This window comes from Maniola hyperantus, chromosome 28 (assembly GCF_902806685.2).
Source record: "Maniola hyperantus chromosome 28, iAphHyp1.2, whole genome shotgun sequence".
NCBI lineage: Eukaryota > Metazoa > Arthropoda > Insecta > Lepidoptera > Nymphalidae > Maniola > Maniola hyperantus.
The window spans coordinates 2692764-2706874 of record NC_048563.1 but is presented as its reverse complement, the minus strand read 5'-3'; the positions used below and the strand labels follow the sequence as shown (position 1 = coordinate 2706874).

Below are 14111 nucleotides of genomic sequence, written 5' to 3'. Positions count from 1 at the left end.
GACAGGGGGGCGCTATTGGAGAACAAAGGCTTAGAATATTCAAACAAGAACAAAGGGGACACTTGACGGCACCGTTAGTTCCGATTTCGCCACGCGCCAAGATAGCCTTGTCGCACCGTAATTTATTTTTGATAAAACGCCATCTAGTTCTAATTGCACAAACTAAAATGATGGAGATTTTTTATACTAAACAACATTAGTTCTATCTGTTAAGGCCCTGGTGCTATGTCTGTGCCACACCACACACTCTGTGGTCAAAGTCGAATTTATTTTATTATTGGAGGGCTTGTAGGTCATATTGTTGTGATTGTGATTTTGTGAAAGTAACTACTTAGTTATTTATTGTATTAGATATTCTTTTGAAAATCAATTTCTCGAATAGTTATGTCTTGTCGTAATGCATCTCATGCAGGGAGCTGGTACACCGAAAATGGTAAGGCATGACTTGTATAATAGTGTAGTGAAGGAATCAAGCTAACTTTAGTTATAAGTAAACGTTCATTACATTAACCTAAAGGCTGTTCTTGAAAGAAAAAAGAACTTCCGAAAACAAAGATTTTAATTCACCTCATTCATCTCATTTTTTTTTGTCATTAAAGTCAAAAGGTCAATGACTCGCGTCTTTTAGAAAACATTATTTTCAGAAATCTTGTGATCCATAATACTTATATTGTATTAATTCAATATTTTATTGTAATAACAATGTATTTTAAATTGTTAGGTGGGGCATAGGTACTGTTTTATCAATTGTTTTAATTTGTTATTATCGGGAACTGTTTTGTTCTATGGTTTTGTTTTTGATCAAGATTCAAGAGACTGGCATTTGATAATTGCGTTCGGAAATAAATATGACCATGAAAAAAGCAATAAAAGGCATGAATATTTTAGACCCATATTTGAGATCAGCAACAAAAAGTAAATTCTTTTATTTTATTTTTAAAAAGCCAAATCCAAATAAATTACACACAAAAACTTATTTAACTAACATAGTTGCACGTTCAAAGTGGTGCTCTTGAAACGTTCTTGACATTGACATTTGACAATGTTAATTACCGAACGATAGCGTCGTCGCCATGACACCCATTCAAACGAATGTCAATTTTCAACGTTACGAATTTTTATTTTTGTGACCAATTTTTCCTCGTAATTTAATTTAAATAGTTGCCAAAGCAATGGACAAAATAAATAAATTTGTTGCACCTAGACCTGTGCAAACAACATCCAAGCGTGCTACCGCTCCCGCAGGTATTGCGCCATCAACTTCGAAAAAAGTTGCACCTAAAGTTAAAAATCTCTCTCGAAAAAGTGTGTTGCCCTGTAATTTAAATACGTCTACTGCTCTCTTCTGTGACGAGACAATTTTCGAACCTGAGGCGTTGTCCGATGTTGAAGCCACGGACGATTACGTGAATTTTCTGAGAAGTATGCTGTTAGAATGTCAGGTAGAGGAAAAAATAGAGAGAGAAGAGACACAAATGGACATTCAACTGACGCAACTAGCTGGGCGGTTGCGGGAGACAATGGACCAGCTGGACCAAACCAGTCGACGGCTGAAGGATATCAATTTTGTTGTTGAACAAAAAAGGTATGTTATTTATAATTTTGCTTTGGCTGAAAAGTTTAAACGGCTAGATCTAGAAATCCTGGGGTGCCTATAATAATAATAATATTCTTTATTTAAAGGTAAAAACTATTGCTATATAAAAGATTTTTGTAAATTCAATCCCTAAAGGGGTAAAACGGGTTTGAAATTTGTATGAAGTCGTGGGCATAAGCTAGTGTATAAAATAAAAACATTTTTATTCAATTAAACTTTTATAAGTACTTTTGAATCGTCAAATGCATCTACCGCTGGTTTGGAATGCCTTTCCTACCTAGAAGAATCAGCAAGAAACTCGGCGGTTGCTCTTATCAAAGATTTGAACAATATTATGCCATGTATAGATAGACATCAACCAATTAATCAGCCTTTTTGAGTCTACTGCTGGACATATGCCTTCCCAAGAGCGCGCCACCATATATAATCATTTTACGCGGGCATCTGCTAGTTGAGTACTAAATAAAAACGCTTAGGAAATTTTTAATTGGATCGACGGGAATAAAATGCCGATACACGGTCTCCACTCCAGAACACGTCTGCCCCAGCGGCCATCGGTTCTGCGGCAGACATGGCCTGCCCACTGATAGACATAGATTATTATTTACAATAAAAACGTTTTGAACCTAGATTTTTGTTTCACAGACTTGCAGACCTAAAAAATCAGGACTGCTCCAATTTTTACAACATGATAGAAAATTCAGGTTCAGAAGAGAAGATCAGTAATTTGACCACATCCGTAGACGCTCGGATGGACAATTTAAAAACCCTCAATGTAGACTTTGGTTATAATAACGAAACCGGTCATAAGAAACTCCTAGACACTGTGAATGACACCATCAACGGATTAGAAAGCATTAAAAAGAAATACAACTTCAATACAAATATATTCGATGAATACAAAGAGTTTCATACAAATTTGGATGCATTTGAAAAAAACAGATTCAATCTCGATTCGATGAAAAATGAACTTGAAGTTAAATTTCCCAAATATAGTGAGAAATTACTGAAAGATATCTCTAATAAGGTTGCTTCGTTTATGGAAAATGATGACTAGTTAAATTAATTTGGATTTTTTATGGAAAATATTGATTTTGGCTTTATTTGTGTAAAATGTTGAATAATTAATTGATTTAGGCTTTGTATCTGGAAATTGATGATTGGGTAAATGATTTTGTTTTAGTTGATTTTATTCGTGTAATGAAATGTCTTAATTATTTGTCTGTTTAATAAATAAATGATAATGATTATTTAATATTTTATTGTAAATCCATGCTATCGTAAAATCCTGATAGCGTCAGATCTGCCTTATTTTCTGAGTACATTTCTTGCAATTCACGAAGGCGAGTGAACTTTACTTGTGGTTACGTCGTATACATGGGCATTGCGTAAGTGTGCGTGCATGTCGGACCAATCAGTCGCGAGCAAGCGCTCGCAAACACACAAATTTACTGTACCTTACGTATACCGATACGACTTAAACACAAGCATGAGTCACTCGCCTTCGTGAAATGCAAGAACTATAACAAAATGTGTGGGATAGACTAGTGTTTGTATGTATCTTTAACATTCGCATATTTGTTAGTTTGAACCAAGGGGCAATTAAAAGATATCGGCTGCTAAAGCCTCATCATCATGATCAACCCATCGCCGGCTCACTACAGAGCACTGGTCTCCTCTCAGAGTAAGAAGGGTTTTGGCCATAGTCTACCACACTGGTCATGTGCGGATTGGTAGACTTTACACGCCTTTGAGAAAATTATGGAGAACTCTTAAGGCATGCACGATGTTTTCCTTCACCGTTAAATCAAGTGATATTTAATTACTTAAAACGCACATAACTCCGAAAAGTTAGAGGTGCGTGCCCGAGATCGAATCCCCCACCTTCGATTAGAAGGCGGACGTCCTAACCACTAGGCTATCACAGCTTATTAAATTGCTAAAGCCTACTTCGAAACATAGAGTACAACAATGTAAAAACACTTTTTTTGGAGCTAGGAGCTAGCGCAGTGCGTTGAGTTTGAGGTGCGTTTAAAAATACGTGAAAATCCGGTGCAGAATTAATACCGCAGTGCGTGCGCTTCTTTGTAGATTATACAGGGTTACAGGAAAATAGGACACGATCCCGTTAAGGGGTTATAGTACAGGACATTAGCTATCAAACGACCCCTAAAGTGCTTATGCGAAAGTGTATCGTTTTCGAGTTATTCATTTTTTTATTTTTTTCTTGGTAAAAGGGTGTTTGCCACTAAAAATTCTTAAAAAAAAGGAACAATGTATTTCAGCAGATTTTTTTTTATTTCTTGCTAGTACATATCCTTGTTAATAATAAACAGTTCTAAAACTAAAAAAAACTTCAAGCATTTTAAAATTACAGCCCAAAAACTGTACAAGTTTTCGATTTTTAAATTTAATTCTTTGAATAACTTGCAAATTTTCTGTAAAAATTACTATGGCACTATCCATTGGTACAAAAAAATTACAAAAAAAATCATAAAATCAAGAAAAAATTACACAACAAAGAGACCAGGTAGAAAATTCTAACAAATGCTATTGCCAAAGAATTAAATCAGAATCAATGTAAAAACGAGTGTAAAGTGAATGCAAAGTAGTTAAAGATTATTTTTAATAAGGTCAAAAGGTAACATAAAATCAGTCAAGTGCGAGTCGGGCTCGCACACGAAGGGTTCCGTACCATCGTACAAAAAATAACACTTTATTTAATTTTTAATTTTTATGGCAGCCATTTTGTAATTTGTAGTTTTTATTATTATAGCGGCAATAAAAATACACAGAAGAATCGGCCTATAGAATGACATTTCAGCTTTGTAGAGCGTTATCTCTGTCACTCATACATATACACGAAAATCGGAAATAACCGTTGCCGTCAAGGTATCCCCTTTGATTTTGTTAGAATATTCTAAGCCCATAGAAGCCTTTGGCTCCAACAGCGCCCCCCTGTCAATGTCATTCAAGTACCAAGAGACTTGCGCTGTGCTGTATATTATTTATTGTTTGATTCCAGGCTCGGAATTATCCAGACAGTTAGACCTGTGGCTCTCTAAAGCCGACCTCACACACGGCCCGGCCAGGGCCATCATTGCACCGTCAGTATCCTAATCTTAGCCCCGACAAACCAAGAATAGAATAGAATAGAATTTGTTTTATTCAAGTAGACTTATTACTTAGACTTAGACCAGCACGAAACTCGGCGGTTGCTCTTTTCAAGAGATCAATTTACAATATTACTATACCATACTGTACATGCAATTGCAGCCCCGTGCATTGCTGGAGCGAGTCAAATCCAAGCAGAATATTATTATCCATACTTCCAAACTAATATTATAAATGCGAAAGTGTGTCAGTCTGTACTAGCCTTTCACGGTCCATCCGTTCAACCGATTTTGACGAAATTTGGTACAGAGGTAGCTTGCAACCTGGGGAAGGACATAGGCTACTTTTTGTCCCGGAAAATTTAAGAGTTTCCACAGGATTTTTAAAAACCTAAATCCACGCGTACGAAGTCGCGGGCATCAGCTAGTCTAGTAATAAATAAGCCTTTTACTGACTGAAAAATAATATACATACAATTCTATTTTTTCTAGTAGCTACATACTCACACTTATTTCCTTATTTTTAATCTTTCTGTGGATTTTACAACAAATCAAGTTAAATTTAACTTGATAACTTGAATGTACTGTACTGAGTTACAAAAGTAAAAATTTCCTAATATGCAATGTTGATTTCAGTCACGCTGGCTACTCGTACTGCGGCGCGTGCGCTGCGTTCGCGTACCGACAAGTCAGTCCCGTCGTTGTGTGAGTATCAGATTGAGGGATGATTTATGCTAACACGCGGCCGTGCCAAGTACGAGGCGAGGACGAGGCACGTATTCAAAACATCACGAACATTCCATATGAAGCTTATGATTCACCATGTGGCGTCCGTGTACGGACTACGGACTAATTGACACAGTCCGCGTCCGCCACTAAAACTAAACTTAAAAACGTAAACTTTTTTAGGGTTCCGTACCTCAAAAGGAAAAACGGAACCCTTATAGGATCACTTTGTTGTCTGTCTGTCTGTCAAGAAACCTACAGGGTACTTCTCGTTGACCTAGAATCATGAAATTTGGCAGGTAGATAGGTCTTATAGTAGACATTAGGGGAAAAAGCTGAAAATCGTGAATTTGTGGTTACATCACAAAAAATAAATTAAATGTGGTCATAAACTAATTATTAGCATTTTCAATTTTCGAAGTAAGATGAAACTATATGAAGTGGGGTATCATATGAACGGGCTTCACCTGTACATTCTAAAACAGATTTTTATTTATTTTAATGCATCATAGTTTTTGAATTATGGTGCAAAATGTTGACAGAATACGACTGTAGTACGGAACCCTCGTTGCGCGAGCCTGACTCGCACTTGGCCGGTTTTTTCTAAAATTATGTTTATTCCCCAGCAAACGCATCTTCGTCCTGGGCCCCTCCCACCACGTGCGGCTGGCCGGCTGCGCCCTGTCGTCTCTGGACAAGTACCAGACGCCGCTCTATGACCTCACTATAGACAAACAGAGTAAGGCCACAGTTCACGACACTGGAAACTTGTTTTCGTGGATTGAGATGTTGATGAGTGTTTATTTTTCAGTATACGCCGAACTAGAAGCGACCCGACAGTTCGAATGGATGGACGTACAGACGGACGAAGACGAGCATTCTATAGAGATGCATCTACCCTACATCGCCAAAGTTATGGAGGAGTAAGTATCCTTGACTCAATTGGGTATTTGACTCCAATTTTTTATTACTTTATTATAAACTAGGATAAAAATAATGACGTAAACTGAAAAAACTAATTAAATCGACCAAATATCAAAAAGATATAAGCATTTAAATATTTCTGAATAGACAGAGATAGCGATATAGCATTTTGACGTCACACCTTACTAATGCAGTAGTAGCTTCGTGCGGTTTCATACAAATTTTTGTTTTGCGAGAAAGGGATAGAAGACCCTCTTACTCCAAAATTAAAATGCCTGACACTTTTCAGCGTACGTCATTATTTTTATCCTAGTTTATAATAAAGTAATAATATTTATCAAATTCAAAAGTAGGAAAATACCCAATTGTTGTTGTTTTATTTATTTAGTACCCACATCTTTATATGGAACCCACAAATCACGCTATTAACATGTTTTACATTTTAAACTAGTCGGATAATAATAGTTATAATGCTTTACTAGAACTAGCTGATGCCCGCGACTTCGTCCGTGTGGATTTAGGTTTTTCAAAATCCTGTAGGAACTCTTTGGTTTTCCGGGATAAAAATGGGTATAGATAAAGACCTGGAGAGTGACACAGACTACTTTTTATCCCGGAAAATCAAAGTTGCGGGCATCAGCTAGTAACAAATAACTATTTTTGTTTTCAGGTACAAGACAGGTTTCACAATCATACCAATTTTAGTTGGTTCCCTCACGCCTGAAAAGGAAGCCAAGTAAGTTTCATATTTATCTATTTGTAGGGTTCTGTACTTCGAAAGGAAAAAAGTAACCCTTGACACGCTAATCACACTGTTGTCTGTCTGTCCATCTGTCGTGTCTGCCAAGAAAACGTATAGGGTACTTCCCGTTGACCTAGAATCATAAAATTTGGCAGGTAGGTAGGTCTTATAGCACAAGTAAAGGAATAAATTCGAAAACCGTGAATTTGTGGTTAGATCACCAAAAAAATGCGTTAATGAACAAATTAGTAAGATTTTTAAAGTTAGATAACTATATCAAGTGGGGTATCATATGATAGGGCTTTACCTGTACATTCTAAAACAGTTCTTTATTTATTTTTATGCATAATAGTTTTTGATTTATCGTGCAAAATGTCGAAAAAACTCGAATGTACCCGAGTACGGAACCCTCGGTGCGCGAGTCTGACTGGCACTTGCCCGGTTTTTTTCCAGATACGGTGCAATTCTAGCCCCCTACCTGGCCGACCCTCAGAACTTAGTGGTTATATCGTCGGACTTCTGCCACTGGGGGTCAAGGTTCCGGTACACGTGGCGAGACCCCGCGCGCGGACGGATCCACCAGAGCATCGAGTGGCTAGATAAACAGGTCAGGGGTTCATAAGGGTCAATAGGAGTTCATAAGGGTCAATAGGGGTTCATAAGGGTCAATAGGGGTTCATAAGGGTCAATAGGGGTTCATAAGGGTCAATAGGGGTTAAGTAATTTAGAAGTTTTCTTGATGATAGATGTATAATGATGTTTTAAGTAATTAAAATATCACTTGCCTTAACGGTGAAAGAAAACATCGTGAGGAAACCTGCATGCCTGAGAGTTCTCCATAATGTTCTCAAAGGTGTGTGAAGTCTGCCAATCCGCACTTGACCAGCGTGGTAGACTATGGCCAAAATCCTTCTCACTTTGAGAGGAGACCCGTACTCTGTAGTGAGCCGGCGATGGGTTGATTATGATGATGATGAAGGGTCAATAGAATAAGAATAAGAATAAGAATAATTTATTTTGAATTTAGAATTTAGGCACAAGAAACAAGTTTCCTACCCTCTGCACTAGGAAAACCCTGTATTGCAGAAGGCAGTTACAAGTTTTTTAAAAACTAAGGACTTAATATATTATATCTACTAATATTATACTAAAATTATAGGTAAGAGAACGAGTTTCCTACCCTCTGCACTAGGAAAAAACCTGTGTTGCAGAAAGGCAGTTACAAGTTTCCTAAAAACTAACCTAATATTATACCTCACCTAATACTATACCTAATGTTATACTAAATTATAGATAAGAGTGAGTGTGTGTACGTGTGTTTTCTGTATGTGTGTGTGTATATATGTGTGTAAGCGTGTGTGTGTGTGTGTGTGTATGTGAGTATATTCTAATTTTTAAAATATTTTCTGTTTCTTCATAGCCTTTGGATGCCAGCCAGCTTTTAATTGCTTTGGTCAAATTGAATTTATTTATTTGGTATATTTTGATATCTTTGTTAGCCCTGCTAAATATATTATACGCCAATGATGAGCTAAATTCATATTGTGATCCAGCGAAACATGTATTTGCAGAGTGCGTAGGAAGTTTGATTACTCTTTTGCTATTGTCTATAGTGCTGGGATCGATTTCAGAGTGGAAGCGCAAAATTATTGAAAATAGGTATTGTTGCCGGACATTAAGTACATTACATCCTTTGTATAAGTCGTCAGTGGGATATCTAAATGGTTTTTCAAAAATAGTTTTTAGTAGGGTTCTGTGGGCGCGTTCTAAACGCAACATAAAAGTTTTGCCAGCCCCACCCCACGCACATATGCAATAGGTCATAATCGAAAGACATAGTGACTTGTAGACCATCATTGTTGTTTCAATAGGAGCAATATCTCTTAGATTTCTAAACAGTGGGATAAGTTTCTTGATTTTACTAGAGGTGTTATGAATATGAGTTGACCAGTTAAGATGCTCATCTAATGTAATTCCAAGATATTTAACAGTAGCCTCTTTAGTTAGTATGTCACAGCTACAACAAGCGCCTAGGCCACTTTTCCGATTACAAGGAAAAGTGTGGATAGGAAGTTTAAAGTATTTGTCAGGATTATTTCTAATTGATGGAGTGAAACATATATATTTTGTTTTCGCAGTGTTGATAGTAAGTAGGTTGTCCTCTAACCATGTCGTGATTTGTTTAAGTCCTTCTTCAGCAAGAAACTTCACTTCTTCCCAATCATTGCCTTCAAATAAAACCACAGTATCATCGGCAAAACAAAATATGCGTCCCGATCTTATGGACAGGTTACAAAGCGGATTTATATAAGTAAGGAATAGGGGTTCATAAGGGTCAATAGGGGTTCATAAGGGTCAATAGGGGTTAAGTAATTTAGAAGTTTTCTTGATGATAGATGTATAATGATGTTTTAAGTAATTAAAATATCACTTGCCTTAACGGTGAAGGAAAACATCGTGAGGAAACCTGCATGCCTGAGAGTTCTCCATAATGTTCTCAAAGGTGTGTGAAGTCTGCCAATCCGCACTTGACCAGCGTGGTAGACTATGGCCAAAATCCTTCTCACTTTGAGAGGAGACCTCTGTAGTGAGCCGGCAATGGGTTGATTATGATGATGATGAAGGGTCAATAGGGGTTCATAAGGGTCAATAGGGGTTAAGTAATTTAGAAGTTTTCTTGATGAAAGATGTATAAAATGTGTAACCTGAAATGCTGGCAAGAACGAAGACAGGTGAGAGTACTGATGGTTACTGATATGATACCGCAAAAAAAAAAACGCGAAAAAAATATAAAAAAGTCCTATAATTTTGTAAAAGTTTACGATATATTGCAAATAAAACATCTAACTGACGCTAGAGGTCAACGAACGTTCCATAAGCAGGCTACTCGGAGGTAATGCCGTGGAGTTTTGTACGCTATACATTGCGGGTTTGAAAAATACTAAATCACTAATACTACAAAATGTGGCAAATGGTTATTGGTATTGGATTGTGTTTAGGTAGTATAACAATAATGCTTAGTTTTTGCTAGCGTTCTGGTTACACCCTGTATAATGGATACTAGTTTAAATAAAGTTAGTGATTATAAGTGCTGATGGGGTTTGAGTATTTTTATCAAAATCTTGATTATTTAGGTCTGGATATTTTAGGAAGGGGTTGTTTTTTGTACTAAGTTTTATTGCAATCAAAGCACGCGCGATTTCTGACCAGTTTTATAAAATAACGAGATATGCTTATTCGAAAACGAAAAAAATACGTAATTAAATCAGGGAACATAAGCGCTCGCGAAGCGAGCTCGAGTTTTTTTCTTTAATTTTATAAATCGATGCTTACTTTTATGGTACGATTACAGTGTCAGTCAGTCAGTGTCCTCGGCCGAGTACTCGGTTGGTATAAACACTTAACGAGTGCAATTTAGCCACAATTTCTCAGCCACAGCACTGTCTCGGCCGAGTGTCATTTTACTGTCTCGCTTCACTACTCGGTAGGTGTAATCGTACCATTAAATCATAATGAAAGCAAACTGGGAATCAAGTGTATAACATTTTTATAAATAAACATTTTTTCAAATAAACGTTAAAGGCCGTGAGCGAAGCGAGCACAAAATTAATACTGTGATTTTTTTGGCAGGGTATGGATATAATAGAGAAAATGGAGCCAAGTTCTTTCACGGACTACCTCAATAAATATAACAACACGATATGCGGCCGACATCCCATTGGAGTGCTTCTACAGGTACATATCGTACGCGACCGATTTTATTTAAAAAAAAACATTTTTAGGGTTCCGTACCTCAAAAGGAAAAACGGAACCCTAATAGGATCACTTTGTTGTCTGTCTGTCAAGAAACCTACAGGGTACTTCCTGTTGGCCTAGAATCATGAAATTTGGCAGGTAGGTGGGTTTTATAGCAGACATATGGGGAAAATCTGAAAACCGTGTATTTAGGCTTGGATCACACGAAAAAAATTAAATTGTGGTCATGAACTAATAATTAGTATTTTCAACTTTCAAAGTGAGTGACTATATCAAGTGGGGTATCATATGAAAGGTCTTCACCTGTACATTCTAAAACAGATTTTTATTTATTTTTATGCATCATAGTTTTTGAATTATCGTGCAAAATGTCGAAAAAATACGACTGTGGTACGGAACCCTCGTTGCGCGAGCCTGACTCGCACTTGGCCGGGTTTTTTTTCTATTTCATCCTAATATACTAATATTATAAATGCGAAAGTGTGTCTGTCTGTCTGCTAGCTTTTCACGGCTCAACCGCTCAACCGATTTGGACGAAACTTGGTACAGAGTTACTTTGCATCCCGGGGAAGGACATAAGCTACTTTTTATCCCGGAAAATCAAAGAGTTCCCACAGGATTTTCAAAAACCTAAATCCACGCGTACGTAATCGCGGGTATCAGCTAGTTATATATATTTTCAATTTCAGGCCATAGCCAAGCTGCAAAGTCAATCGACCGCTCCTCGGATGTCCCTAAAGTTCCTCAAATACGCTCAATCCTCCCAGTGCTCGACCATGCAGGACTCCTCCGTGTCATACGCCAGTGCTTCCTTGGTTTTTGAATAGTAATAAATTAGATAGGCTCCAAAAGGCTAGAAGCCGTAGCCATAAAGTAAAGTTATGAATTTATGATGCATCGTAGACTGAGTAAAAAAGCTAGACTAAAGTACTGTGTAACCGCGTCTGAGATAGCGATAGCACGATGAATAACAAGACAATTACCATTGTTTGTGGTATGTATGGTACTTTAGTCTACACATTACTTTCATCATCAAGACGTCCACTGCTGGACATAGGTCTCTTGTAGGGACTTCCACACGCCACGGTCTTGCGCCGCCGCCATCCAGCGGCTCCCTGCGACTCGTCTGATGTCGTCCGTCCACCTAGTGGGGAGTCTTCCAACGCTGCGTCTTCCGGTGCGAGGTCGCCATTCTAGCACCTTGGGACCCCAACGTGGATCGGTTGTACGAACTATGTACCCTGCCCATTGCCACTTCAGCTTCGCAACCCGTTGAGCTATGTCGGTTACTCTAGTTCTCCTACGGATCTCCTCATGTCTGATTTGATCACGTAGAGAAACTTCGCACATAGCTCTCTCCATCGCCCGCTGAGTGACTCTGAGCTTTCTTATGAGGCCCATAGTTACCATGTCTCGGATCCATATTTCATCACAGTACTTTACCCACAGTACTTTAGTCTAGCTTTTTTAATCAGTCTACGGAATAGTATAAAAATTACTTAGTAAAAAAAATTGAATTTTTACCTAATAACTTTTTTTAACACTCAAGCAATGGATTCTAACCTTTTTACATAATAATGCTTTTTTACCACACCACTCTTATACAATGAAATGTCTGACCTATACACAAGCACGCTGAACGTTTTTGAAGCAACTTAAGGGATGATTTATGCTAGCACGTGGTGTCCGTGGGCCGTGCCACGTACGAGGCGCGGACGAGGCACAGATTCAAAACATCACGAACAAGTTTTTTTGAGGAATAATTTTTAAATATCACTGGTTAAATGACTAATATTCCCCTTTCCTCTCCAAGCGTCAAGCTTGTGTTAGGAGTAGGTACGACATTGGTGCAACGGGCGGGGTTTGAACCATCGACCTTTCGGTTTTCAGTCCACTCCTTTACCCGTTGAGCTATTGAGGCCCTTTATATGAAGCAGTTAAAGATATGATTCCGAACCACGCTGCACGCAGCAGCGCTGCCGCAACAGTGCTGTCACCAGCTGTCACAGTGCTGTCGCGGCACCACTGGTCCCCATACAATCTCTATAAGCTTATATGACATTACATTCCGAGCTAGGCAGCAATGTCGCGGCAGCAATGTAGCGGAACATTGCTGCCGCGGGACCAGTGGTGCCGCGACAGCACTGTGACAGCTGGTGACAGCACTGTTGCGGCAGCGCTGCTGCGTGCAGCGTGGTTCGGAATCATATCTTTATGCTTCACCGTGTGGCGTCCGTCACGGCGTACTGACATAAATCATCCCTAATTATAGCCATTTTGGCGTTGATAGTAAGCAGGGAGCGTCATGTGAGCGTACTCGGAACTAAATGTTAGTGATGAGACATCTGTCGACATGGTGTCACGATCACCATTTGACACAAGGTGTCAATTTTAATTCCCGGTACGCTCGCTGGGGCGCTTTGAATGTGCACAATAAATGAGTATAATGCGTACAAAATGAGTTCTCACGCGCCATTTTAAATTTATCTGTCAAGTGTCAACTGTCATCTCAAAAGTACGATTTTAGTGTTTATTTTAAAGGTGAAACCTCAGAACAAGGACTATTAGAAGTAGCCCTATTGTGACACTTACTGTTAGAGCGAGATAGCTTAATGCATTTAAACTCTTATTCTTCTTCTTCCTGCGTCGCTCCCTCAATTTTGAGGATCGTGGCTCCCTTTTGATATGATCTTTGCTACGATGTTTTTCCATTTTCCTCTGTTTCGCGCCTTATTAGAACGTGACAAAATGATTATGTTTTTGTGGCCACATTTTTTTGTTTGGCAAAATGTGAGATTTTGGCAAACAACGTGAAGTGAGGTTATGTTGACTCAAGTATTGTAAATAAATAATTGATTCGTTATGTTGTTTTTTGTTTTTGAAGTTATTGTGCAATGGTGGGTTGCAGTATACTAGGCTACAATAGCCGAAGCGAACGTAAAATAGACGGAATAACATTTCACAAGTAAGTACCTCTGCATGAGCGAGAGGGACTGAGGGGGCCACGCTAGTTGCATATCTGGATATATCTGTGGGTGAACCGTATGACATGCCAGTACCTTTACCTTTTGACATGACAGTTGACACATAGAGTAAAAATGACGCGTGAGGACTCATTTTGTACAGACTATAACTGTAATTCTGTAGGTTATATATTTTATATATTTTATAGGTTATAAATCTAACACTATACCAGACAATCAATAAGAGTAATTTATTACCTATTTTGAATAAATCATTTGACTTTGACTTT

The 14111-nt window shown here is 38.2% G+C and overlaps 2 protein-coding genes across 3 annotated transcripts; both read left to right on the top strand.

The window, feature by feature from the left end:
- Positions 1-244: 244 nt before the first annotated feature.
- LOC117995218 (protein MEMO1) lies at positions 245-12913 on the top strand. Of its 2 annotated transcripts, XM_034983221.2 has the most exons (9): positions 245-433; positions 4623-4704; positions 5347-5415; positions 6063-6175; positions 6248-6359; positions 7031-7096; positions 7556-7709; positions 10733-10837; positions 11548-12911. In XM_034983221.2, exons 1-9 carry the CDS (start codon positions 385-387, stop codon positions 11683-11685), a joined length of 888 nt encoding a protein of 295 aa, XP_034839112.1. In that variant the 5' UTR covers positions 245-384; the 3' UTR covers positions 11686-12911. The 2 variants fall into 2 exon arrangements, with proteins under 2 accessions (XP_034839112.1, XP_034839110.1); XM_034983219.2 differs by having other exon boundaries at positions 6063-6359; positions 11548-12913.
- On the top strand, positions 1004-2871 carry LOC117995219 (myosin heavy chain, clone 203-like). The gene is made up of 2 exons (XM_034983222.2): positions 1004-1585; positions 2243-2871. The coding sequence occupies exons 1-2, from the start codon at positions 1173-1175 to the stop codon at positions 2652-2654; spliced, it is 825 nt and encodes a 274-aa protein (XP_034839113.1). The 5' UTR covers positions 1004-1172; the 3' UTR covers positions 2655-2871.
- Positions 12914-14111: the final 1198 nt, after the last annotated feature.

What these genes read in the sequence shown, in the direction of transcription:
- LOC117995218 (XM_034983219.2), top strand. Translation starts at nt 385, where the DNA reads ATGTCTTGTCGTAATGCATCTCATGCAGGGAGCTGGTACACCGAAAAT. An exon ending in GCCAGGGCCATCATTGCACC is followed by an intron (nt 4,705 to 5,346) that starts GTCAGTATCCTA and finishes TGTTGATTTCAG; the next exon opens with TCACGCTGGCTACTCGTACT. An exon ending in CAAGTCAGTCCCGTCGTTGT is followed by an intron (nt 5,416 to 6,062) that starts GTGAGTATCAGA and finishes TTTATTCCCCAG; the next exon opens with CAAACGCATCTTCGTCCTGG.
- LOC117995219 (XM_034983222.2), top strand. Translation starts at nt 1,173, where the DNA reads ATGGACAAAATAAATAAATTTGTTGCACCTAGACCTGTGCAAACAACA. An exon ending in TTTGTTGTTGAACAAAAAAG is followed by an intron (nt 1,586 to 2,242) that starts GTATGTTATTTA and finishes TTTGTTTCACAG; the next exon opens with ACTTGCAGACCTAAAAAATC.